This window comes from Labrus mixtus, chromosome 9 (assembly GCF_963584025.1).
Source record: "Labrus mixtus chromosome 9, fLabMix1.1, whole genome shotgun sequence".
Taxonomy (NCBI): Eukaryota; Metazoa; Chordata; class Actinopteri; order Labriformes; family Labridae; genus Labrus; species Labrus mixtus.
The window spans coordinates 8704097-8731401 of record NC_083620.1 but is presented as its reverse complement, the minus strand read 5'-3'; the positions used below and the strand labels follow the sequence as shown (position 1 = coordinate 8731401).

Sequence of the window (27305 nt, the reverse complement as noted above, 5' to 3'; positions counted from 1 at the left end):
TCTATACCGCTTTTTCATGGTCGGGGTCATGGGGGGCTGACATATAGAGACAGACAACCAGCCACACTCACATTCACACCTACGGTCAATTTAGAGTCACCATTTAACCTAACAAGCATGTCTTTGGACTGTGGGAGGAAGAGGGAGTACCCGGAGAGAACCCACACATGCACGGGGAGAGCATGCAAACTCCACACAGAGAGGATCCTGTCAGACGGGGATTTGAACCAGGAACCATCTCGCTGTGAGGCAATAGCGCAAACTGGATATATAATGGTCAAACACTGAATCTTATCTTGTTATTCTCTGACTAACCCCAATTTTGACATACTCTGTGCGCGTTTTGCTCCAGCGCAGCCATGAGCAGCTGTACACAAATCATGAGAACTACAATATCACATGAAAACTACAAGATCACGGGCGAACTATAAGATCTCAGGAGAACTACAAGATCACGGGAGAACTACAAGATCTCAGGAGAACTACAAGATCACAGGAGAACTATAAGATCTCAGGAGAACTACAAGATCAAAACAACAAGATCACAGGAGAACTCGTCGAGGCCTGAAGCGAGAAAACTAGAGCGTATATTAGAACCTGTGAGTTATCTTTGCACACCTTGCTGCAGCCGAGATGTTAAAACAGGATGTTTATCACACACAGGGTTTGTGGTTGTATTCAGGTCCTTCCTGTATAAGTGTCGAGTAGTTCTGATGCTTTACCTCAAGACCCACTTTATTTATTTTTATGAGATAGACCGATTTATGAGATAACCTCACTACTACTACTGAAGTCGCTACTGAGTTTCCAAGTTGTAATTCCGACTTCAGGGGGGCGTTCCAGATGACTTATCAGACCGGCAACTCAGTCAAATCAAAATCAACTCAAATGGAAAGCACCATTAGTCTGAAATATAAATAATAATGTACGTATAAATGCATACAAGCACACAAGCATACATTTATTACATAACCAAACTAGTACACGTGCACACACACAAACACACTATGGACTGTATAAAAAGATGTGCTACACTTAAAGTGAAGGTACACATTGAAGACCAGTAGTGAAAAGGTGCAGAGTGTGCAGAAGCAGCTCAACATCGATACTGCAGCTCTTCCAGTCGATCCCTTCAGTGCAGCAGGATCTGGCTCGAAATGGGCGATAATGTCTGTGTCTGTCAAGGAGCTACTTTGGCTTCACCTTTTGCACAACGAGACGAGTTGGAGATGTGTTGTCCATTTTAATATACAGTCAAAGACGAATGCACACACCACAAACTGCTTTCCAGTATATTGCATAGCAGCTCCTCCGCCAGGCGTCGGTTAATACGAGACACTGTAAAAGGATTCATTCTGCTTTCGAGTTAAACGCGCTGTAAAAGTGTAGTCCATTTATCCGCCCTATTTTCTTCACAATAAAAGGCTTGAGGAGGTGGGCTGCCCACTCGCTATTAACAAAATAAAATGATTTACTGCTGCTGTAAATCCCTTCCTTCAGTCAAGCTGAGCCAATCACAGAATAACACAGGGCATGTTGTGAGAGGACGAGGGGAGAAAAATCATTTCATATTCAAAAATCAAATAACCTCCTCCAGTCTGCTGGGGGGCAAAGCCTTTTACTTCGGTCTGCAAATTGAACTTAGGATATTCGATTAACATGTTTGCTTTCATCAGAAAATTTCATTTCTTTTCAAGTTCGCCCGTGTGTGTGTGTGTGTGTGTGTTTGCACAGACAAACACCGCCTCAGTAGATTTTCGGTCAGTGGGTGGCTCATATTAGCGTATTTGCACAGCACATCGGTGCCCTCAAGGGAAGCGTTCTGCTCAGATTCATATGTAACATGTATCTCCTTCAAGACATTTATGAAAATGTATCTTTGATGATCCGCACTACGCAGAGGCTACACAACAACAGGAAGGAAGGAAGGAGGGAGCTCATCATCCATTGCTTACTACACCACTTATGTTAATTAGACTCATAACATCAGCTAATTGTTATCTTAAATATGTAAATGTTTGCATTTGCATTGGAATAAACGTTACATATTCCCTACCCATCTCCACCTACTCCATTTGCACTGTGCATTTCCCAGAGACCGCAGATAAGCCCTGTAGCGGGAGATAAGCTGCTCCGAGAGAGACAGGTGAGTGGAGTACACCATGATGTGGAACAGCATGGTGCAAAAACAATGCACAAGATGCTTCGAACCTTGATGAGATAGATCCAAGAAAGGGAAGGAGGGAGAAGGGGGGGGGGGGGGGGGGGCGACTGGGAGGGAAATTGGTAGCTGAGGAATCAATGGTGTGAAAGAATAAGAAACAGGTGATGGAGAATAAGTGCAAGCCGAGGGGGGAGCTGCTAAGTAGAAGGGGGGGGGGGGGGTAAGGAAGACAGGTGAGAGAAATTGAAATGCATCGAAAAGCAAACACAAGTGAGAGGAAGTGAGTCAGAGGAGGTTAGAAAGATGGAGAGATGGAAAGGCAGAGTGAAACGGAGAGAGAAAGACAAAGACTCTAGTTAATTCACTTGATGACTTTAGTTCTCTCCGTCTCCCTGAAGTGTCCCATACTTTCAGATCAGGGCTGTAGAAAGTAAGACGGACAGCTTGTATGTGGGTTTGTTTGTCGGAGGCTCTGTTTGCCTGTGTGTGTTTTGTTTTGAGCTGTATTTGTGAATAAATATATTTCTCTGGTTATGATGAATTTGTGTGTTTCTTTGCGTGTGTGCATGCACAAGGACGTCAAGATAAGGTAAGAGTGTGGATGAAGTCAGGATTGGGTCATGCTGTAGTTTTAGACAGGACAAGGTCCCGTGAGCTGATTTGTGGAGGCAACATTGTTGATAGTAGCAGATTGCAAACTGTGATTGTCATTTAAAAACACTGTAAGGCAAGGTGACTGTCTGATGGAAACTCTGCTGAGAAACAGAACGGCTGCAAGAGAGGGAAAATATGGAACTGAATGGTTATCCTGTTTTTACACAAACAGTCAAGAAAACATTATGCATGCTATATTAATTGCAAAAAAAACCCGGAATATCGCAACCTTGTTGCAAGAATTCAGAGCAAGATAATAAGTCGTCAGAGCCTCGTACAGTTCTTACAAACCTCCAGGTTAGCAGAACTGATTTAGAAAAAGAAGAGTTTAACATGCATGTGTAATAAGAGCTGAATAAGAGCAGGAGTCCATTAATCAAAAGAAAATGTCTTATAGTATACCAAAAAACCCTTTTGCATTTCCTCATACAGGCTACTACATTCACTACATTAAGACCATGTTTCTCTGTTTAAAGATGGAGTCAGTAGCTTCTTCCTACAAAATAAAATACAGACTTCTCCTAAAGTAGAGCTGCTCCATTGTCCCTTCTGGGCCTCCATACATGTGTGGCGGTGACTGTGTCTGCAGAGACTCTGTCCTCTGACTGGATTTTACTGTTCTGGTTTGTTCTGGTCGACTAGGGACGTTTCTGGGTGTGTTTCCACCAGCCAGTGACAACGCAGCAGGTGAGTTTAGGAGTGGATACAATTCAGTGATTGGATGAGATTCAAACCATCAAATAAGACCAACGTGAAAGCAGAAGCAAAGAAGAGAAAATATAGGTTCTCCTAGTGAGGAGAAACAAGAAGCGGGTAAAGCTCGTTCTAAAACGAGGGTGAACCTTGTGTTGTCTTTTACTCGTGGACGTGGAGTTGTTCTGCTTCCTGTTGGACAGGCAGGTGACAAACACCGGCGGTTAGCTTGTTCTAGCGTGCATTAGCTTGCAGTGTAGGTATAAACAGTAAACATACACACTACGTCCTGCGGTGAGTGAGAGCTTCTGGGGTTGATGAGCCCAGGAGGAGGAGGGTCCACGTTTGAAGTTTGTGTTTACAAGCTGCAATGAATATTTATCATCACCACTGTTTCAGAACAAGCCTCCATAACATGTCTGTAAACATTTACTCTATGACAACATGCACTGTGCAAATTTAACCTTTTCGCATTACCACAAATATACACAGCAAAATCAGCATACTCAAATTAACACTATCAGAGTTAATATTAACACTTTTAAAGTGTCTATATGGGTCCACACCACAAAGTGTTAATTTAACTCTTTTTTGAGAGTTGGTACCTTAACACAAAGTGTTACTATTGACTCTTTTTGGAGTTAACATTTAACACCAGGTAACACTAACCAGTGTCACTTTTGCTCAACACTGCAATGTAGTGTTAGAAATTCACTCTTTCAGAGTATCTTTTTTAACTATTAAAAGTGTTAACCCCATATTAACACTGTGAGGTGTAAACATTGCTTTAATGAATTACTTAAAAAAATACACTCACAAAAAAATCATGTTTGATTAAAAAACATTTATTTTAAAACATGTGCACCAAATAAACCTTTAAAACACTTTATAAAACATACAGCAATATGAAACAATGTATGCTCTCTCATTTTCATTACAATATTACCTCTCAGTCTGGAAATGAGGCCTGGAAGCTCACGTAAGCCATCATAGGTGTTGTGTTGGACTGTCTTCAGTCTTCAAGCAAGACAACCTGTATCGGCCGATCTGTTCCTGCTCATGCACACACATACACAAAAAGACACACCAAAGACACAGTAAAAAACACACACACACAAAACATTTAGTTAATAATCTTGTGAATGCACAACTGCATAAAGATAGCGTAGCAACGAGCTGTCGGACAAGTCGTGAACGAGCAAGGCAGCTTAGCAAACATAAACCGTTCACTTACATCTTTCTGCTGTTTAACAAAAATAATACTAGTTTTAGTCTTACTAACAGGAGATATCATACCAACACTCACACAGCATACTTAGCTTAATAAACAGTTCATTGAGACACCATCTCTGAAACATTTATCATAGCTATGGTCCTTGCCATCAAATTTAAGATGAAGCAAGATGAAATCATTGAGTAAGTAAGCTACTTAGGAGATATTGCAGCATAAAATAAGCTAACAGTGTTACAGTGGCTAATATTTGAAAAAGACCGTACACAAGAAGAGTAGTATCAATATCTATATGAAAACATAACGTTTACTGAAAATACTTTATTTTCTTACAGGCCAACATCAGGCTAAATCCACAAGTCAACACAGTCTGCAGTCTTCATGACTTCTGTCGGTGTGTGTTCGATTATGGGGGCGGGGAGGGATAAATAACACTTTTCACATCCAGGTTCAGAGTTCAGAGTGAAAAGTAAAAGAGTTAAAGATGTTGCAGTGACACTTACAGATTTGATTATTTGACACTTTGTTTTTACACTCGATTTTGACTCTAACTCTTTTTCAACTGAGAGTGAAGTTTCAGGGATTTGACTCCATCCAGAGTAGAATTAACTCTGCACTTGCTGAAATTTCACAAACACCAAAAATGTAACTCTTAGATTACCTTAATGCTTTACATCCTGCAAGTATCTGACAGAAAAACTTTTAGAAAAAAAAAAGTTTACCTTTTCTTAAAGGTACATTTCAAGTTCACTTACTTTTAATGTTACCTTCAAATAAAATGGTGGCTCAAGTTTGCTAGCACGGTGGTTTGTCCAGGTGTAACCATCAAACTGTTTGTGGGTTTTTTACTTTGTTGTACTTTTTCTGCAGGAACTGCCTCAAATTCCCAGACCTCAGCAATTATTTTAATGTGTTTATTTGTATTATTTCTCTCAGGAACCATGGCCAACGCCAAGAATAAGAACCAAGCTGTAATAAAAAAGATTTTTCTTCATCAGCTCCCCACTTACTTAGAACAGCTCGACAATCAGCACTGAATCAGCAACACAGAGCCTTAGGCAGCTCATGGCTCCGTTTTTCACTTTCAGTTTTCCTCGCCATCATTCACATCAACTCTTTTAGATCCCAGCAACAATACTGAAGCAGAAAAATGCTCCCTGGCTTCACAGTGTCTCCTCACCCCAAAGCCTCCCATCCTCACTACTTTTATCAGTGACAGACCCGCTTCTTGGTAAAAGTGCAACACTGAAGGGAAGAGGGGAAAAAATGTCAAGGCTGCCTTGGCATCTTCTCCTCGTCACATTCTCCGAGCCAAGCTTGTGCTCTGCTCTGCCATTTCCATCCAAGCCGCCGACTCACAGCCCGGCCCACTAGCATCTTCTGCGCTGGCCAGGAAAAGTAGATTACAGAGAGAAAATGTCATAAACTCTATGGAGAGGAAGCATAGGTTGTCAATTATACATGTGTCAGTGTGCTGCTATCTCTGACTCGCTCTTTCTCCGCCCACTCCAAATGACTTGGCTGCCGCGCCTGGCCGACTCTCCTCCTCTCCCCTCCATGCTATCTCTGTTTTGGTCTGACATCTGTCTTTTATGACAATGCCACATGCACGTACCCACACTCCAGCATGCACAGATACACCATCCCACATGGATGCCAGAGGAGAGACGGCTGTCACAACTGAACCCCCCCCCCCCCCCCCCCCCCCCAAAAAAAAATATTCTGACAGGTTAGAATCCAGCAGTGAGGGGATTGAAAGTTGTGTTGCAAGAGATGGAGGCATGTATGTCTACATGCAGATGACTCTATAAATAATCAACCTCAGAGGGTCCCACAGAGAAAGATGAAACTAGTGCAAAGAGCATGGCTTTGCTTCTAATAAAAGGCAGCTTCAGCAGACTTTCCCTTCAAGCCAAGCGTGTTTGAAGTGATTTTTTTTTTTTTTTTCATCTCACTCTTTCATTTTCAAAATGTAGATGGTTTACTGCTTGGTTTGGTTTATCTGTGCAGACATTAACCGAATCCCTGAATCCCAGGTGCTCCAAAACAACCACAATAATAGAACTTAAAATGCAGACCCTCTGAGTGCATAAGCTTCTCATACACGGGTGAAAAGGGTAAACACATTTTCATTGCATTAAGATACTGAGGTATGCAGAAACATCTGTTCCCTCTAAAACCCCGGCAAGGTTGGCTCAGTGTCACTTCACTACACAGCAGACTCAGCCCGCTGCAGGAGCCAGGTAAGGGACAACAAAGCAAGACATTTTTTTACATTTAAGCAGAGTTTAGGGAAATGGGTGGTGAGAATAGAGAATGCAGGTGAGACTAAAATCAGCCTCATGTTGTTTGATGTTGTGAAAAATAACATTAATAACAGACAGGACCGCCGGGCCCCATGAAAACATCTCACGTTGGGCCGAAGCACCACGGCCCAAACTGACCCTGGAGAATGTCCTTAACCACACCTCCATCACATCAATCACAAATGACCCATTCAAACTTTAAACAGCTGTTTAAAGTTTAGCCTCTTAAATGAAACCCAGACATTGTTCATGCGCTGCGAGAATCAGTGCTCTTACCTCTTTGACAGTGAGAAGTTCTCCGAATGTCAATCAAGGATGAACGTCCATAAATCCATTTTGAAATCAACAGAGTGCTCCTTTAAACCTCTGAACTATCAGTGTCTGTAATTTATAATGTGGTGAGATGATTGTTTTGTTTGCACAGTTCAAACAGGAAGTGTTAGCTGCACACTCTCCATGTTGCAGAAATGTTACAGAAATGAAGGCCAGTGTTTATTATAGTAAAACACTTAGAGATTAACAGTTTTTGACAAGAAGGGCAAGCACACAACAAGGGGGGAACACTGAAATAAAAGCAGAAAATGGCTGCTATAAGGGAGCTGATTGGTTGAATGATTGTCATGTTTGGAGGGAGCTGGAGCAGGGGTGCGTTCAGAAGACATTTTCTTAAACAAAAAAAGGTGGTGCAATGAAAACTTTTCTAATTGAGCCAAACCTTTCCTCACACTAAGAAACACACTTCAGAGCCTGTCGCATACTCTTTTACCTTATCAAGGAAACATATCATTCATTAAAGCAAAGGAGCAAAACAGTTCACATTGTTTGGGGCTTGAAGGCTTGAACACGCCCAGGTGAGGCAGGAGGTAGTGGGAGGAGTTAAAGACCGGGAAAGGAAAGGTTAAAGGGGCAGGGACCCTACTGTTCAACCTTCTTCTCAGCCTTATAACTTTGCCTCTGTTCCGTCTAGAGACTTCATTTTTGCTTTAAAGTGTTCACAAACTTTTCCACTATTTACACTATTCTCACTTTTGTTGCTATCTTTTATACTTTTTAAACTGTTCCTCCAACTGTTTCATGATGCTGTTAACTGTGTTCACCCTTTTTCAATGGGTGTGTATGTGGTGGAATGTTCAGAGTTCTGAGATCGTTTCAAAATCTCACCAACAAATTACTCTCAGGACCACAATGTTCACCCCACACACCTGAATTTACCATCAGAATGTAGGAAAACGTGTCCTCTCTCACACATTGAGTTTCCAGGACAAGCAGCTCCACCGTTTTAACCCTGTGATATAATAATGTTTTATTATTTGGTTTAAGTAGATTTAAGTTTCATGTTTATTTTGTTTGGTTTTTTTTGCAGCCAAACTAATAAATGTACGCAGGACTCTAAGAAAAAAGTACAATAAAAGAATGCAATATCCACTCTGTTAGGGACCAAACTATGACAAACCCTACGTGTCTTCACACCTTCACACTTCTCCTGGTATCTCATCCTCTATGTTGTCAGTTTTTCCTGCATTCAAATGAAGCTGCTTGACAACAGTCCTCCGTGTCTCTCGGAGGAGTTATCAGAGAGGTCTGCTTATTATCACCGAGCGCTGAGAAGTCACTTCATTATGCTTCCTGACGCTGTGCTGCACTGAATGTGATAATCACTGTGACTCAAGTGTAGGCAGATCTATTGTTGGGAAGTGACATGGGATATAAATGTGTGCATATGTTTAGCTTATGGCAAGGGAAGAGGAGGGGGAATATACTGTGCAGCGACACTGCAAACTGTTTTTAGAGGACCCAGTAAAAAGTTTATCAGTAAACAGAATAATCTGGAGATTACCTTTGCATCTTAATACCAACTAGTCTTTCTTAATTTGTGCGGGCTATGTATCACAGGAGCCCTTGTCATATTGCAAAATTATTACGCCATGATGAAGCTCGGCTGTCCGCTTTAACCCAGTGTGCATTGCGTGTCAGGTCTGCTCTGTTACGTCTCCTACTCCCTCGTGAGTCAACACCCACACGCTGTGTTCTCAGAGTGCAGCATGGGGCAGCACCGCCAGACATCTGGGTCTCGAGACCAAGGAGTTAATAATAATAATAAAGTTTATTTATAAAGCACTTATCAAAACCAACGTCACAAAGTGCTTTACAGAAAAAAGAAAAAATCACAACAGATAAATACACAACAATAAAATCCTATTAAAAGCATGAAAAATAAAACAACAGTGCAGCAATCATCCAATTAACAGAGAAAAGGGAAACAACCGAGACAAAGATTGGCTAAAGTTAACAGTAAAACAAATAAAACATCCTGGATAAAACAAGGATCATAAGAAGGCCTTACGATAAAAATGTGTTTTTAAAAGTGATTTAAAAGAAGATACTGATGTAGCTAGTCTGAGATCCTCAGGCAGGTCGTTCCACAGCCGAGGAGCCTGAGCTACAAATGCTCGATCTCCTTTAGTTTTCAAGTTTGAGGTGTGAACAGTAAGGAAGTTTCTGCTTGAGGAGCTCAGGTTACGCACTGGCTGGTAAGGGGACAGCAGTTCAGAAATATATTCTGGGGCCAGACCGTGAAGTGCTTTAAAAGTAAGAAGTAAAACCTTAAAATCAATCCTAAAAGTAATGGGTAGCCAGTGTAAGGTCATTAAAACAGGATTGATATGTTCTCTCTTCTTCGTTTTTGTTAAAAGTCTCACTGCTGAATTTTGCACGATTTGGAGACGGCTGATTAATTTTTGGTTTATACCTGTTAAAATACTGTTACAATAGTCTAATATTGAAGAGATAAAAGCATGAATGATTGTTTGTGTGTTGTTAAAAGATAGCATTGCTCTTATTCTAGCAATATTTCTGAGGTGGTAATAGCATGACTGGATAATTTGTTTTGTGTGTTTCTCAAAGGTTAGATTGCTATCAAAGGTCACTCCCAGGTTTCTGACATTTTGCTTCACATTAAAGGATAGAGGACAAGGGAGGAGAGGACATCTGGGTGCAACTTATCAGGGCCAATTATTAAAATTTCAGTTTTGTCAACGTTTAATTTGAGAAAATATGCTGACATCTGTTTCTTAATGTCTGTAAAACAATTTCTGAGGTCTTCTAGGTTTGGAGAAGCCCTTTGGTCAATTGGGAGATACAGCTGTGTGTCATCAGCGTAGCAGTGAAAATAAATGTTGTGTCTTTGTATAATTTAGCTTGTAGCTTGACTTATCTGTGCACATATACAAACAGGATTACCTTATCGAAACCTAATTCCAAAACAAATTTGCTTCTCGACACAAGATTTCACCCAGACTAATTGCTAGAATCTGATCAACTGAGGCCCTGGACATGAGGTTGAACACCTTTATTAACAAGATCGGGCATCCAAGGGGCCAAACAATGTTTAAGATTAAATATCACCAGATCAGAAAATCAGATCTCTCTGTTAAATTAATACAAATGATATCTTTGCACTTTATAGATGGCCTCAAACGACAGCAAGTTGAAAAGACATCAGTGGCTATAAATAATGTAAGATGACATCACAGGGCTTTTACCCAGCTGAGTGTCTTTGTTAGCAGCAAAGTAGAACAGAGCACAAACGCTTACAGAGATCTCCATGTATCAAATCAATCTCAGATGGAGCCTGCCCTTTATTCGTTTTTCCGGCCTTTCATCTTTCTGCCCACTTCAGACTACTTTTATAGACCTCTCTTCTACATCTTAATGTGCAAAACATCTTTGATCAAGTGATTTATTGCTGTTTGAGAGCTGCAGCGGGAGTACAGGTGAAGAGAGGGGAAGAAAGTGAATGCTGCAGATGATAAAGATGGATAAAGGCAGAGGAGAAGATAGAGAGACAGCTAGATGGAGACTTTGAATCACAATAATATGTCTTTGTTTCTGGTCATGGAAACAATAAACTGACAACCACGACCAGCAGAACAGAGTATACAGCAGCATACTCCCCATGGTCCCCACCCCCACCACTGGCTCTGATAAAAAATCTGGACTATTACCTGGACTTTTTCATCCAGTAGATGTCGCCCTTGAGCACCAGCATTATACCGAAACATCGCTCTCCTCCAGCGGCAGACAAAAGTGTCCTTGGCTCGAGCTGCATTGTTGCGTTAGCAAGCTAATGCTAGCTCGTAGCTTCACATTGCATGTAAATTGACACGGAACCACATAACATAACACCTCTTTACAAACCAATGGATGATGTCACTGAGACTACGTCCATGTTTTATCCAATCTAAGGGTTAAACAGATTAGGGTGTTTTGTGTTCACTCGTGCAACCCACCTGGACATTGTCTGGACATTTTATTTTTTGAGTGCAGTGCATGTGTGAAATGGTCTTATGTTACTCAGTGCAGCCATCTACCTACAGTATATACATCACGGCATGAGTGCAAGATTCCAGCTGCCAGTAAGTGATGCCCGGCAGTTTTGCTTAAAAAAGAACGAAAAGTCCAGAGCGATGTCACTAATTTAGTCTTCTTTTCACGTCACTTAAACTTCTCACTGCTGAGAAAATGCAAGAAAAGCGAGAGTGAAGAAACAGTCAGTAGTTTCCGAGGTAACTTCTGCATGGATACTCGATAGCGCTTGAGTTTTACTGGACTCATCCAGTGATTTCACAGTAGAAGGAGTAGCATAACTGCTACAACATGGGGGGGAATTGCTCATTATAGCTGGTGCTGAAGTGAATCGCACACCTATCTATGTGGGTGTGTGTCCATTAAAGTCTATCGGATCCATATGCCCCGTCTTCCCTGCAGCATGTACTCAGTCTAATGATCTTCCGCTCTGAAGCTAGCTCAGCCCATCGTCTGGCCTCAACACAATGACACACTGGTGTGGATGATCTACTGTATCGCTCCCCTCCGGCCATACAACACACACATGAACACACACACACCGGCTTAATAAATTGAACTACCTCCACGGCCACAGAGGCCCAATGTGATAAGCATCGATCGTGTTGTTCGCCTCATATCTCTAATAGATGTTGTATGGAGCTCTGACGTAGTTTCCAAATGATCTCCCTGGTTATAACACTAAAGGAGCAGTCCACTACAAAACCACAGAGATAAATCCTCACCCCGTCTTTCCACTATTGGCTGACGCTGGCATCATCCGTCATGCTGTTGCAGCTACACCTCTATAATATCCTTCATACCATCTGGAATGATTCCAGTTTCTTAAAATAGTGTCGGGGAAATGGAAGAAGGTTTGGCACACTAAGAGAACCGAAGGGGAAGACAAGAAGGAATATGAGCAGAAGTGGGGGGGGGGGGATGACTGCGGTAGTGTGGGTAAAGAGGGCTCCTATTAGGGCAGTGGAGGGAGAAATATTGGCCAGTGCAGCCCCGTACCATTTGTCCTCGTCAAGATCTTAAATAGAATCGGGATCAATTATTCATAGGGTCTATAACTGGCAATAAATGTTAGCTGAGACAGTGCTGCCTGGGCCAAGGGAGAGGGAGAAAGCAAGGTTAGAAGCAGTCACAGAGGGACGAGTTTAAAAACCTGGACAAAACAGCTGAATAACCAATTATAGTTTAGACCAGCGAGTGACATTTAAAAGTCCTTTTGGCTTGTTTGATGAGCCACTTTCTGGCGTGATAATCTGTGAAACCCATTGCAGTTTTAAGCCCAATAGAAGAGCATAAAATCAGCTCAGTGAGAGTTATACAGCTCGAAGATAACTCTGCCACAAAATAATACATTGCCTCAAGAGCGATGCATAAAAGCAGGTTATGGTGGAGTATGTTTTTCAATTAAAAGTGTTAAAGTTTCAGTAGTAAAGACAGAATTTGTGTCAGAGTCATAGGAAACAGAAAGTCTCTTAAGATTTAAATAATTTTTTTCATAAGGGAGACCTGACCAAGAAAAGTTCCTCCTTTTACATTTTAAATCCAGATCAAATAAAACAATCTCTTTAGTCAGTCCCATGACATCTTAACGTGACCTTCAACTTTTCCAGGGGAACTAAATGATTTAAAGATCACATATCATCCTCCTTTTTAAAAAGTCTAAATAAGTCGCAGTGCTCCCTAAAACATGTGTGTGAAGTTTCTTGTTCTAAATCCACTCTGATCCTGTATTTGATCATGCCTATAAACCCCTCTATTTCAGCCCTGATCAGAACAGGCTGGTTCTGTGTCTGTACCTTTAAATGTAAATGAGCTGTGTCTGACCATGCCCCCTCTCTGTAAGGGCTTGGGTGTCTCAGGCTTTCTTGCTCCTAGCTGTGGGAGTGTCACCCACCTGGGGGAGGGGTTACTGCCCTTTGTGATGTCATGAAGGGAAAATCTCCAAACGGCCTGTTTGAGCACACATTTTCTGAAAAGTGGAGCAGGCAAAAGACGAAGAGGATGGAAAAGGAAATTGCTACAGTTTGAAAAGTATAGATAATGGTCAAAGAAGTGAAATGTTAGGGGGCATTGGTGGTTTAGTGGTTAGTTCGCACGCGCCATGCACAGAGCCTGTTTTTCTCAAAGTCGGCAACCTTGGTTCAAATCCCACCTGTGGCTCCTTTCCCACACTTCATTCCCAACTCTCTAACTCTCCCTGATTTGGTGGTCTACTCCCCGACTGCAGGTGTGAGGAGTAGACCTCACACAATTGCTCACTTGGTTGTGTTCGCAGGCAACATTTGTTGGAGTAAAAGATGTGCTGTATTTTTAGAGATATCTGGACCCCGCACCCCCTCCCCTCTGACAGGGAAAGTCCCCCGCTGTGAGGAACATATGTGAACAGCTAGTTCGGGAGAATCTCCGGAGAAGTCCTCTTGTAAATATCTAGATATTTTCCGGAGTGCATATGTGAAAACGGCTTTAGACATGTCGAGAGAATTTCAGAAGGACTGCCTCTCAAATCCTCCTGATCTGGTTGTTCACACATGCACCTCACAGCAGGAGATTGTCCCAGTCGGACAGGAGCAACAAAGCAACAGAGTCAACAGGGAACAAAACTCTGGGACAGCATGATAAATAGTCACTTGCCACAGCCATAACCAGGACTGCAACACTGTCGGAAACACAATAACTTAAGTCCCTTTCACTTCTTTGCACGTGTGAATGCAATCGTCCAAATCAGCGTAACATGACACCATTTTACCTCCCAGCTCTTGGGACAAAGTCTGTTCAGTGTCGTCCAATTTGTAAACGGTAAATTGACTTGAGCTTGAATGTTTGTTTTCTAGTCTCCTGACTACTTAAAGCACTTTTTAAACTGCAGGTCAAACCTATACATTCACACACTGATGGTAGAGGCTGCTGTGTAAAGTGACCATCATTGTTAACTCATCCATTCATACACATTTATACACCGCTGATGAAGCAGTGGTAGCAACTTGGGGTTAAGTGTCTTTCCAAAGGACACACACGGAAGTGTGGCTGCAGGAGCTGGGGATTGAACCCCTAACCTTCCAGTTGAGTGACGACCGACTCTACCAACTGAGGCACAGCCGCCCAAATTTTTTTCCAGATCCTTTAGAGCGAGTGAGGGGTCAGGTTGACCACGTGGTTGGCTATGATCAAAGTTTAGCCGCCTCATAGTCTCTCCTGGCTACAGGATATTGGATATGATGTTAGTTTTGTATGCCTCGTGGCCTACAATGCTAACACCGCATTAGTCACCGCTTATTCTTTGAATCAACTTGCATCGTACGGCCTGTTCTGTTTGCATACTTTTTATTTCTTAAATCGTTTTTATGTCTTAAATTATTGATATTTTGAGGTTTGATTGAGGGAGTGTCATCAAACTCTGTTGTATTGTTGTCTTGAATATCCACATCATAAACAATAAAGCAGTCATGTTTGTGTTTGTAAGCTCAAGAGTAAGTATGGAGCAATGCCGATTGAATATGAGTTTGTTTTCGAAATCACTGCTAAAACCGCCACCAAATTGTCCCTTGTATATTCATCCTGGCGCAGAGACTTAAGCCGGAGGCGTGAATTATCACACAGAGACAGTTCTGGTGATAATTGACTGAAGGAATGCCAGGCACTTACTGATGAACATGGAAACACTCCACTGTGCATCTCCAAATGGCTTTAGCGAGCTAATGGCGGTGTGGGAAAAATGAGCTCACATAAGGCAGGGGAGGTAATGTAGCTTCCAGCTCAGCTCATTTTCTCCGAATGAAAGAGATAATCTGGACCCCCTGAAGGCCTGCGAGATTGAAAGCTTCACAAGCGGAAAGGCCAAATAACTAAGAGAAATTAGATGTGAACCTGGGCCAAAGTTTTCTCATTCCAGTCCCACAGCTCACATCCGAGGCAGTGACGATGTTCATGAGCGTTATATCACGATAGATGCTTCGTTCCAATCTACCTTTTTTCTCATTTCTTCCTCCCCACCTTCCTCTTGTTCATTTATTCCTCCATTCCTCCTTTCTCTCCCACATTGCCTTACATCATTTTTTTTATTTTTTCCCCCTCCTTTTTCTCTGCATGGAGGGAGTAAACAGACATTCAGAATGTTTGTGACAACTGGAGCACTTTCCATCCCTACCCAGATGGACTGGCAACCAACTGTCTCATCACAACAGGCTTTCATTCCCACCAACAGCTCCCTTTCCTCCCCACTCCGAAAACTGCACCAGCAGAATTTAGGAAGGGTCTGAAAGCAAGAAAAGGGAGAGAAAGAAAACAGGATTAAACCCTGTAGATCGTGAAGAGTTAGTTGGAGATTTGTTGACATGCATAAAACCTTATTTAATGATTGGTTGTCTCCAGGCAGATTGAGGTTACCATATCCACTTTTACTTATGCACTCGTTGAAAATAGAAAATCCTGCACATTACTCTCACTAAGCAACGCCAATTTATTAGAAAAAATCACAGCGTTTAGGTCCCTCGCAACCTTTTGCCATTTACACACTAGCAGAAAACTCCTGATATTTCCCGGCTGCATGTGTGAACGCAACAGCCACATTTTTTGCTCGGACTTCACCCGGAGTTTCTCCTCCAGACCCCCTCCTCAGCAAGTCAGAGTGAGCTGATGTGAGAATGCAGCAGGATATAATCGGGAGAATTCACCTCGAGCCAATAGGAGGGGGAGCGACGTTTATTCCCTGTGACTGATGCACGACCATAGACTGTCTGCACGCCACCTCTACCATCTCTGTGCTCTAATGAACCTGCTGCATTATGTTTCCTGTTCTCCAGTATGTTCTTCTCCACTCTTTAGTTCAGATTGAGATTCTGTTGAACTACATGTAGCATTGATAGAAAGAGACAAATACTCTCATTATAGCGTCTTGTAGTGGACTCTGTTGCTTTTGTCAAGTGTGTTCCAAATCATCCACCGTCAGTCCACTGCCTTTCCATCCTCTCCTGAGTGCAAAAGGAAAGGTTGAAATGACGCTGAAATGTTGTTGAATTGATAAAAGCAAAATGTGACAAGCGCAATAGAAACAGACAAAGCGGATAAATCCAGAGTTGCATAAAGCTTTTGGCTTCAATATCCACTGAAGCCTTAGCTTCACAAAGAGACCAAACATTGCATCAGACAAAAACAATCAAATCTGTGTTACCTATTGAGACTGAACCTTTGTCATATAGAGCAAATCTTCAAACTGAAATTCTATGTTTCCATGCACATGTTGTTGGAGGAAGTACATTTACACTAAGACAGTTTGCTTTCCCGCGAAATAAGAATAACGATTTCTTACAGGAGGATAACAGCAATGTGCAGCACTAACACAAAAAATAAACACCAGCGTGAGAAGGGGAAAAGACATTCTTTCCTCCAGCTCCTTTTTGACGCGCCCTGCCCTACACTGCAGAATGTGAATCTGGACACCCTTTCCTGGGCTGATCCCTCAGGACCCACAGCCCTTTCCAGCTCCACATAGGAAGCCCTTATGCATTATGCATCACCATCCGAGCCTATTTTGGAGCAGAGAAGCGGAAAAAAAGAAAAAAAAAATGAGAGAAACACAGAGCTTCCTGGGCTCCTGCAATCGGTCCCACAGTTGCTCATGTTTCTGTGGAAAACGAGGTCTCGTTCCGACCGTACGGAATTACCAAGAGGAAGGCATGAAATATTTAGCATTGTCATCCCCTTCCTCCCCCTTTTTCTGTTTTCCAACTCAAACTTCTTGAGGGAGAAAAGTCAAGAAAAGCAAAGTGAGTGTGCTCTCTCCGTATGATTATCTGGATGCGTGAGGATGCACGACTACATGGATCGGGGGAGGTCAGGATCGCAAGGATTTCCCCTCAGGGGGACAGGATGACACACGCACAGGTGGAACATGGGATTTGATTTATGCTTCCTGGAAATGGTGAGGGGAATGGGCTCGGGTGCAGGTCAGGTTAGAAGCAGGTGTGTGGAGGAGTGATGAGGATCAGGCGCTGTGAGGTATTTAGCATGCAACCACAGGCGAGCGTGTTCAGAGCACGCATAAAACGATGAAGAGATAAGAGTGCACAGGACACTACTTTTTTCACCAGGGTGTTTGTATTAAGCTGTATACACATACAGGGTGACCTTGACACTGAATATGGCTGTTAGAATATGTCTGTGACACGTGAACGGAGCTCGTTCAATGGCTCAAGGCTGTCCAAACCGCAGACCTGTTATTTCCTACTCTCCAAAGTGAATGTACTGAAAGCATAAAACATGGACTGGATCTCACCTTCCTTTCCTCCTCCGTCTGACATTGTAAAGGTTTATAAGCAGAGAAATGTCACTTTCTGTGCGTGTGTAGGCATGCATTCCTTCTGTAAGTGTGATGTCCTCCAACATGGCTACTTTTCATCTTCGCACCGACGCATGTAGCACCATTGCTGAGCCGCTCCTTTCCACTAGAAAGGCTTCCATAAGGAGGATAAAAGCAAAAAATCATTCAATCGTGTGGGAACACAGGGGCCCATTTCTATTCTCTCTGGGACATCAAAGCACACAGCAAGACACTGCACTATTAGATTCCAAGGGTTGGATGAAAACACATGACTAATACATCTACTCTCTGCTGAAATCCATGATGAGGGTTTCATAACACAACGCAGACTTCTCTCGGTCATTTGTCTCCTCGGAGGACTGTGATTAATCTAACCTTTGATGTCTTGAAACAACAGGGAGGAAGAGATGGTAGAGATAGGGGGGGGGCGGTGGGGGGCGCATGGGGAGCTGCATGGGGATGTAAAGACTTTGTTAAGCGCTGCTTTGAATGGCACGCTAATGAAGCAAATTGAATTGAATCAAACAGGATATTGAGAGAATGTATTGGGGAGAGTGACACAGCATGAAAGCACAATGCACAGCAGATTACTGTTAAAAGATCAGGACGAGACGGAGGGATAAAAAAACTCAACTCTCAGAGGGAGAAACGTGTAGCGGAGGAGAAGGGGAGTAGGAGCTCAGGATTACATCTCAGCCTGTCGACTGCTGGAGAAGACACACTTTTAAAATGAAATGCAGTGCCATGTTGACATTTACTGTCGTGGTAAACGTTTAAAAAATGGACGTGCTGAATCGAAGTCAAAGTTGTGACACACAGACGTATGACCAGCGTGTTTGGTGTGTTATAGGGCGCAGGAAGTGCCATTAGGTGTGAATTAGGCAGAATCAAAATAAATCCGCTGTCATGCATTATTAAAACTAATCTAATTGCATTTGCATATTGTTTACGATGAGTTGTGAACGTGTGCAAACAAGCGAGCGAGTGGATTCAGGTCCTTTTACTTTATGGATTTCTTTTCATTTCTTAATCATTAATTTTCACTTTCGAAATTCAGCGTTTCTTCTTCTTTCTGCCTCTTTTAGAATCCTCTCTTTAACCTCTTCTTCGCTTGATCTTAACTCACCCGAAGAAAGCAACAAACCTGAGTGAACAGATTTTACGCCGAGCTGTTCCCAGATGGCTCTGTGTCATCTTAACTTTGATCACAATATAACATGCAGTACTTCTTTCCTCAGAGCTCAGAGACTGTTGCTGCCTCTCTTTACATGAGGAGCTCAAGAGTCATACATGTGTGCAGCAACAGCGCCCCCGTGTGGTGAAACGAACATGAACATGTCACCCTCAGGTTGAGTTCAGGTGGAGCTGGAGAAACATTTCAGGATGTCAAAATGTTTGTCAGTGGTGTCAATTATCCTTGATTTAGATTTTTACTTGATTTATAATAATTTGAACAACCACAAAAGTGTTGTGAGTGTTGTATTCAAGACCACATTAAACAAGACCAAGACCCGAGACCAGAGTGCTCCTAGACCGAGACCAAGACCAAGGCAGGGCAAGACCGAGACAAGACCAAGACATTTAGGGATCCAGATTGAGTCAAGACAGTAATGATGTGGAAAAATAGCCTGTCAGTGGTGGTCTTGACCGGGGGGGATCCTTCAAGATTCTGTCATTTGTAAATTTGATTGGGGACTGGTTAAAGTGTTTCACCTCTTGCAAATTTGTTTCATAAAATGTGAAAGACAAACAAATGAGTTTGAGAGTGGGGAAGTGAAAAGTGGCTGTAGTATAGGAACAACTGTTGTTCAGTGAATAAATAGATAAACAGTTGTGGTGACTGAAAGAATGTTTGTGGTTTGACGAGTTTGTCCACAAATTTGGGGAAGCTGTTTCTTAGTCTGTTTGTCCGAGTGCGTATAGCTCTGAGTCTGCCTGAGGGAAGGGTGGTGAACATACAGTGTCCGGGTTGAGATGTGTGTCTTTTCTGATGGAAGAGGCTCGCTTGTGGAGACGGCTCGAGTGGATGTCTCTGTCGGATCCACTGAGCTGTTTTAATGATCCGTTGAAGATCCTTCTTTTGTGCTGCAGTGCAGCTAGAGTACCAGACAGTACAGCCGTACGTCAGGATGCTCTCGATTGTGCAGCAGTAGAAGTTCTTCAACAGAGGAAAAAGAGGCGTTGCTGTGCCTTCTTTATTTATCAGGTGTGACGTTCAGGCTCCAGCTCAGGCCCTCTAAGAGGTGCACTCCCAGGAACCAAAAGCTGGCGTCACGTTCCACCTGTTCCTCGTTTATGTGCAGATTATTGTGGAGTGTTTTTTTTGTTTCTTTCTCTAGTGAATTATCATCTCCTTGGTTTTCTTTGGGTTGACGTGCAGGTTGTTGCTTTTCCACCACATAGAGAATGTTTGGACCTCTGTAGGCCGCCTCGTTGTGGTTGGAGATCAGTCCTGCAATGGTGGTGTCGTCTGCACATTTGAAGAAGGTGTTGGAGCTGTGGGTGGGTGGGCATTCATAGACCCGTCAGGTAACGTCAGCACAGCGGCATCCTGGGAGAAAGAACGTTGCACGCTGTAAACGAACACAGGTCATCATTTAGCCGTGAGCTTTCTGTGTCTGAAATACCAACATTATTTTCCCCTGTTCGGGACGTTGTCGTCTGTGTGCCGCAAGGAAAACTTCTCACAAGGACGAAGCTCCGAGCTAAACGACAACACGCTCCTACTGAACTAGCTGCAAGAGAGCGCGGCGCTGCAGACACCGGAGACCCGGGTGCAGCTCACGTTAGCTCGGCAGACCAAAGAAGAGACGCTCCATACAAACAGCCGGCTTGATTTAAAACACTGCATGCTCAGTTTATATTTGCCACAGCACAGATTCACAAAGACTGATATATTTGACGGTACAGAGAAAGCTGGAGGAGATTTTCCTTATACATGTTCAGAATATCATTTTGAGACAATGTTCTGCTTTGTCCACAGGGGGGCGCCAAAATCAACACAAACTGAAGGTTCCTTACAGGATCTTGGGCATATTTCAAGTCTCCTCAACATTTAAATAAACGCGATGCTCAGTCACATGACTTGATAAATGGAAACATTAGTCTTTGTTAACACATTGTGATAAAGAGATGTGAGGAAAAGGACTGCAGTCAGAAACTTTAATCTCAGGTGAGAGATAACTTTCACTGTCAATCCAGTCACATTATCAGCTATGATTAAGACACCGCTCGCTTTTTACCTTGGACCCTACAGAAACAACCTCATTGACACATGAATAGGCGTCAGTGTCAGATAGAGCGCTGAAGAGCTGCAGTTGTGTAACCTTATCATGACTGCAGCGTTTTGTACTCACTTCAGCTCCTATGAAAGAGATCCAGAGAGCAAACGGTATTGATCACAGCTGCTGTTAAGAGACGTGCTCTATCGATGTCTCAGATGAAGAACAGATACAGCTTTTTGGTGGGGAATTTAAGATCAATATTACTTAAATTGTGGTCCTGAGGTGAGATACTACATAGCCAGGAGCTTTTGCAGAAAACATTTAAAAAACATCAGTTTAAAGACCAAAATGCACTGCCGTCGCTCGGATAAAGTGGCTCCGAACATCGACGTCAGACAAGCATGAGACATTTCTGCAAAAAACAAATCTCTCCTTCAGTCTGGAAAGTGTTGTTGTGTGGTTGGAAGAGCGAAAACAACTCCCTCCCTGATATGCAACCCGGAGAGGAATGTTTCAACCGCAGGGCCAAAAAGTAAAGACCTTGAAGAGATTACTGCTGTGCATGAACAGCACTCATCTCTGCTCCCCTCCATCCTCCATCTAGTCCATTACAATAGAATGGTTAATTGCAGACGCTGGTGTGCAGGGAGGAAATGGAAACTGGAAAAAAAAAAAGGGCAGCAGACTCTTTAAGTGCATCTTAGTCTGTGTGCTTGTGTGCAGCCTTAAAGCACAAACGTATGAAACATAATATGCATATCTCTGCAGGTTAATATGATGTTATTATAAAAATCAAGAAACAGCAAGCTAGTGTGTTTAGTGAAGTGGAGTGTGGGCAATGTACAATTCAAACTGAACTTTATATCCCATATACTGTCCTGAGATAATTATCAGGCGGACCCTGTCCTTTTGCACACATACACACACAGTTTGCACAGCATAAAGGGTTGGGCCATTGAACTGTCTCTCTCTCAGTGCAACAAACAAACCTAAAGGCAAACTCCTGCCTCCGCTCACACAGCGTACACAAATATGCCTGCAGACTACAATGGACGTTGGGAGCTGGTGAGCAACGACAACTTCGAGGATGTCATGAAAGCCCTCGGTGAGTTTTGCTCTTATGGCCCGGTGTCGTGCATGAAGGCGTAGAAAAGAGAGAGTGTGGCTTGTAGCCCTGAGAGAAAAACAAGAGTTAATTAAAGAGTTGCATTTAAAGATGCAGCCAGGGAGAAAGGAGAGGTCTGAGGAGAGAATGTGGGATGAGTGTGACAGACTGAGTAAAAGAGAGAGAGAAAAGAGGAAGAGGAACGTTGTGGCGCTGCTTCATTTCCTCATTGAGCTGCTGTCAAGCCGAGTTAACCTCCACTCTGTGAGCGTCTGTCGTCTGTTACCACGCCAAATAAATATTGATTTGAGCCTTTTTTGCATTTTCATCCTCCTTATCCGCGAAAAAAAAAAAGGAAGACGGATTCCATTCCTGGATCAGGCATCTGGCCAGCTCGCCACTTAGAAAAAAAGAGAAAAGGAAGAGAAAGAGAGAGAGAGAGAGAGAGCACCATACAGCGCTGTGCTCTCCTCCTTTTGGCGCATCATTGATCAGGCCCCAGAAACACTTTCATTATTCACGACTCTATCTGAAATTCATAAAACAACCCGAGTACACTCAGCTCACACTAAATCCGGGAAATCCTGAATGCCTCTGCCTCATTTCCATCGAGCGGGGAGGGAAATGACATCCTTATGGAAATGGGTCAAAAATATTATTTAGATGGGTAAATATAGGGGCCTCATCTGTAAGAGTGATGGGAAGAAATTGAATTCTCACTTTAAAGCAAATGGGATATGAAAATCTAAACGGTCGGGGGGTGGTGTGGCTCTCTCTGGCAGGGGCCCGGCGCTGAACGGGGGAGGAGAAACTCATTTAGGGCAATTCTGACTGGGAGCAAGGTCATTTTTAAAGGGTAAATGAGACTGTCAGAATCCCCAGTAGGAGAGGAATCATAATAAGTGTCCTGTGGTGTCATGTGTGTCTGTGGAGATGTGCTCGGAATATACTCTGCAAAAGTCAAACTCAGCTTCAAACCAGAACGGGAAAACTCACAATGCTTCCCCCTGACATTAACATCATTCTTTTTAATCTATATATGCAGATATTGACTTTGCCACCAGAAAGATAGCGTCCCACCTGCACCAGACAAAGGTCATAGTCCAGAACGGAGACAAGTTTGAAACAAAGACCCTGAGCACCTTCAGAAACTATGAGGTCAACTTCACCATAGGCGAGGAGTTCGAGGAGCAGACGAAGGGCCTGGACAACCGAAAAGTCAAGGTGGGTTTTTTTCATTTGACTCGTTCTCTCATTGGCTGGGAGTTTGAATTCTTTAGATATTCTTGAGAGTGGTGATGACCTTGTCGCCTGTTTTTTCGATGCATCGTCAGACGCTGGTGGTCTGGGATGGAGACAAGCTGGTGTGTGTGCAGAAGGGCGAGAAGGACAATCGTGGCTGGAAACACTGGATCGAGGGAGACATGCTCCACCTGGTGAGAGAAAGAGGGACGGGATGAGGCAGAGTAGTAAACGTTTGGGAAATGAAATGTTCCTGTGTGATCAAAGCAGCAGCAGTAGCTTCCTAATGTAGCGCTCTGAAAGTACTCATTTTAAATAATATTTAAACAGCAATGAGAGTAAAGGAAGAACACCTTATTCCTGTAATTGCATGATGAAATCTGTCTTAATCCTTGATTAGAACAAACAATAAAAAAAAAGAGATAATGAACCTCTATCTTAAACCGTAGATGTAATCTCTGCCAAACTATGTAACCTGGAGAGGCATCTGTTACATCATGTTGGACCCGCAGTCTAAAGGTGTCTTCTCTTTTAGGAGATCACGGTGCTCGACAAAGTCTGCCTGCAAGTTTTTAAGAGGGCCCAGTGAGATCAGGAGGACCGTCATCTGCACAAAACTGTCCCTTGTGTAACCTGCCTATTTATACTGTATCTGTGAAGACCTTTAATAAAATCATTGTAACACCATTTGTTCTGTTCTATTGTCAATCGATCAATCTTTATTTGTACAGCTCCTCAAGACACGTAACAAAAAAAGCAGGTAAATGACCGTACTCTGTTATGTTAAGGACAATGGAAATAGTCAAGGTAAATGGATTTGAGCTTGTTTCTTTTCTAGTCTTCTGACTACTCAATGCACTTTTACGCCGCAGGTCACACCTACACATTCACACACAGAGGATGCTATGTGAAGTGACCTTCAGTATAAACTAATCCCATTTATACTCATACACCACCAACGAAGCAGCGGGAGCAATTCAGGATAAAGTGTCTCGCCCAAGGACACATCGGACATGTGGCTGCAGGAGCTGGGGATCGAGCCACCGACCTCCTCTGACTCTAACTGATCCACAGCTATCTACAAATCTACAAAGACCCAACATTAGGTAGTTAGATACGGAAGAGGATTAGGGCCACAAAAATAGAGTTCTGACTTTATTCTCAGAATTCTGACTTTAAACTCAGAATTCTGAGAAAAAAGTCAGAATTCTGACTTTAAAGTCAGAACTACAGGTACCTGTAAGGACCAACTCCGGTGGATAGTCACTGTGCAGGACCGTGCATGACTGACTGGAGCATACTGGAGTGGGAAACAGCAGCAAAAACCGTGGCATGCTTTGTCACTGCTGTGTGCACAGTTATAGTTTAATGATACTGTATTTTTGTTTTTTGAGTTGCAAGATGGTGTACCACCCAGGTGAAACTTTTGTGTAAACTACTATGGAATTGCTTAAACAAGTAGCCAACTTACTCTTTTCACCACATTTCTTTAGTTGAATGTTGGTGAAGCCCCTTATTCCATATAGGTAAAAAGAGATAGGGTAAATAAGGTTTAAAAAAAACAGTATTTTGACAATGTTATAAAGCATTTTATTATCATTCATATTGGACACAAATGTAAGAAAGATATTAGTCCGCTGGCATTAATATTGAAGGAAGTGTGTGGACAATTATTCATTAATTAGACATTCAGTCCTGCACAGTGACTATCAACCGGAGTTGGTCCTTACAGGTACCTGTTGTTCTGATTGTGAAGTCAGAGTTCTGACTTTTTTCTCAGAATTCTGAGTTTAAAGTCAGAATTCTGAGAATAAAGTCAGAACTCTATTTTTTTTATGTGTGGCCCTAATCCTCTTCTGTAAGTCAGAACTCCAGAAATAACACCCAAAATGTGCAAGGCACATCCCAGCTCCTGTTGGAGGAATTGTGGAACCCATGTGGCTAATCATACCCACATTTTCTGGTCATGTCCGAAGCTAAGCTTGTTCTGGAGAGCAGTATTTGATGCACTGAAAGAGGTCTTCCAAAAGGACATTCCACAATACAATCTGGCGATACTTGGAGTGATGCCTGTTGGCCTGAATGGGAGGGCCAAAAAGTACTTGTTTAATATCTATTCACAGCGGCCCTGGAGTGCATCACCATACGCTGGTTGAAACCAGACCCTCCCACTTACAATATATGGATCCAGAAAGTTTGGGACATTTATCAAATGGAACAAATTACATACCAATTAATACTCCAAAAAGAAACTTTCACAGCAAGATGGAGACCTGTTCTGGCTTTACTAATGCAATAGAGAGCGATGTTTAATTTGGGCGCAGACCAAGATCATGCACCATTTTTCCCTGGGGTTGACTTTGCACCTGTACTTTGACACATGATATCTTTGAGTGGATTTATTTCTTTATGATTACAACTATTATTTATTGTTTTCATTTCTTCTCTACTTTTATGAACATGTACTTGTTTGTTCATGTGTATTAATGTGTATATGTATATTCTATGGAGTGGACATTTTGGTTTGTATCTTACTTTTGTAATCTATTTCTGCTGGCTTAATATCCGAATGTAAATATACAGCTAGAAAAAGAGAACAAATATATTTTTTTTCATATTGTACTGTCGTTGAAGAGAAAAATTAATAAAAACTAAGTTAAAAAAAAAAGTGGGAGATTATCCCTGTAAAATGGGAGGGGGGGTCTCCTGAGGTAAGACGTGAAGTGAAAAAGCAACGCGGAAGTAGCGGATGAAGCAACAGAGTCCGCTACAAGACGATTTAATGAGAATATTTGCCTTATCATAGCTATGCCGTACAGTGTATGCACTGTGCAGCAGTCACAGTATAGAAACATCACATCAGCTCACTCTGACTTGCTGCGGAAAAAATACTAGTGGTCTGGCAGGAGAAACTCCGGGTGAAGTCCAAGGGAAAAATTCACATAATACAACTCCTCCGGGAAATATCAGGGATTTTTCGGGAGATTTATGTTCGTGTGAAAGCCCTATTGAAATTACAGTGGAGAGGAAAATCATACTTTTAAGAGGCAGAAACCTCGATCAAAAACAGACTCATGCTAACAGCCGTGTTGCGAAATGTGTCGGGATTGAAAAGTGGGATAGAGGGAGATGCAACCCTAACGCTGGGCTAGCTGGTGGATCCTGCCAGTATCATGCGCTTGTCTTAAAGACAGAATGTGCAACAATTTACACATAAATATATCATAAATCAAGTCTATCCTGTGTAAATGTGTCTCTGAGTCTTGACTGTCTACAATGAGAGAGAAGCTCGAGTCCTGCTGGCTGTGTTGTTGTCAGAGCCGTGATTACATGGACAGGACAGCCGGCTCCTCCCCTTGTGTATAAAAGCTGTTTTAGTCAAGGACTAGAGAGAAGAAGAAGAACATACTCACTGATTATTTGAATGTCATGAAGGTGTTTTTAGATCACGCTCATTCTGTGTCAGTTTACATGCAATGTGAAGCTACGAGCTAACTAAAGAGCGCTAACATTAGCATGCTAACACAACAATGCAGGACACAGGTGATAGCAGCTCGAGCAAAGGACAATTTAGTCTTAGTGGTGTTTAATTATGGTGCGTTCTAATTCATAACTCCTTCGTGTGAACATGAGTGGAGGGGGGTTGGAGGTGTGTTGCTGGAGGAGAGAGGAGGCTTCAGAATTGCAGAGGTGTCAACAAACAGCAGTTTGTTTTGGTTTCATACTGGTGATCAAGGGCGACATCTACTGGATCATAAAGTCACACATTCTGCCTTTAAAGATTAAGCCAAGTACACACACAGCCGGTTCAGTGAAACTGTGAATGGTTCATTAAATCTGTAATGGTTTCTGGTTGTGAGGTTATTATTTTCATATAACAGTTGAGTCTCCCTCAGTTCTTGTCCCCACAGAGCAGATGATCCGATTATATTACATGTTTAGGCTTCACAAAAAGCCCAAAAAAACTTATTTCTGAACCCTCACATCCTCCATATATATAGAGAA

At 42.5% G+C, this 27305-nt stretch overlaps 1 protein-coding gene across 1 annotated transcript; it reads left to right on the top strand.

Annotated features, from left to right (window-relative positions):
- The first annotated feature begins 21883 nt into the window (after positions 1–21883).
- On the top strand, positions 21884–23987 carry LOC132979841 (retinol-binding protein 2-like). The gene is made up of 4 exons (XM_061045688.1): positions 21884–22058; positions 23104–23282; positions 23393–23494; positions 23836–23987. The coding sequence occupies exons 1-4, from the start codon at positions 21986–21988 to the stop codon at positions 23887–23889; spliced, it is 408 nt and encodes a 135-aa protein (XP_060901671.1). The 5' UTR covers positions 21884–21985; the 3' UTR covers positions 23890–23987.
- Positions 23988–27305: the final 3318 nt, after the last annotated feature.

Coding starts and splice junctions, on each gene's coding strand:
- LOC132979841 (XM_061045688.1), top strand. CDS start 21,986: ATGCCTGCAGACTACAATGGACGTTGGGAGCTGGTGAGCAACGACAAC. Junction 22,059..23,103: donor GGATGTCATGAAAGCCCTCG/GTGAGTTTTGCT, acceptor CTATATATGCAG/ATATTGACTTTGCCACCAGA. Junction 23,283..23,392: donor TGGACAACCGAAAAGTCAAG/GTGGGTTTTTTT, acceptor ATGCATCGTCAG/ACGCTGGTGGTCTGGGATGG.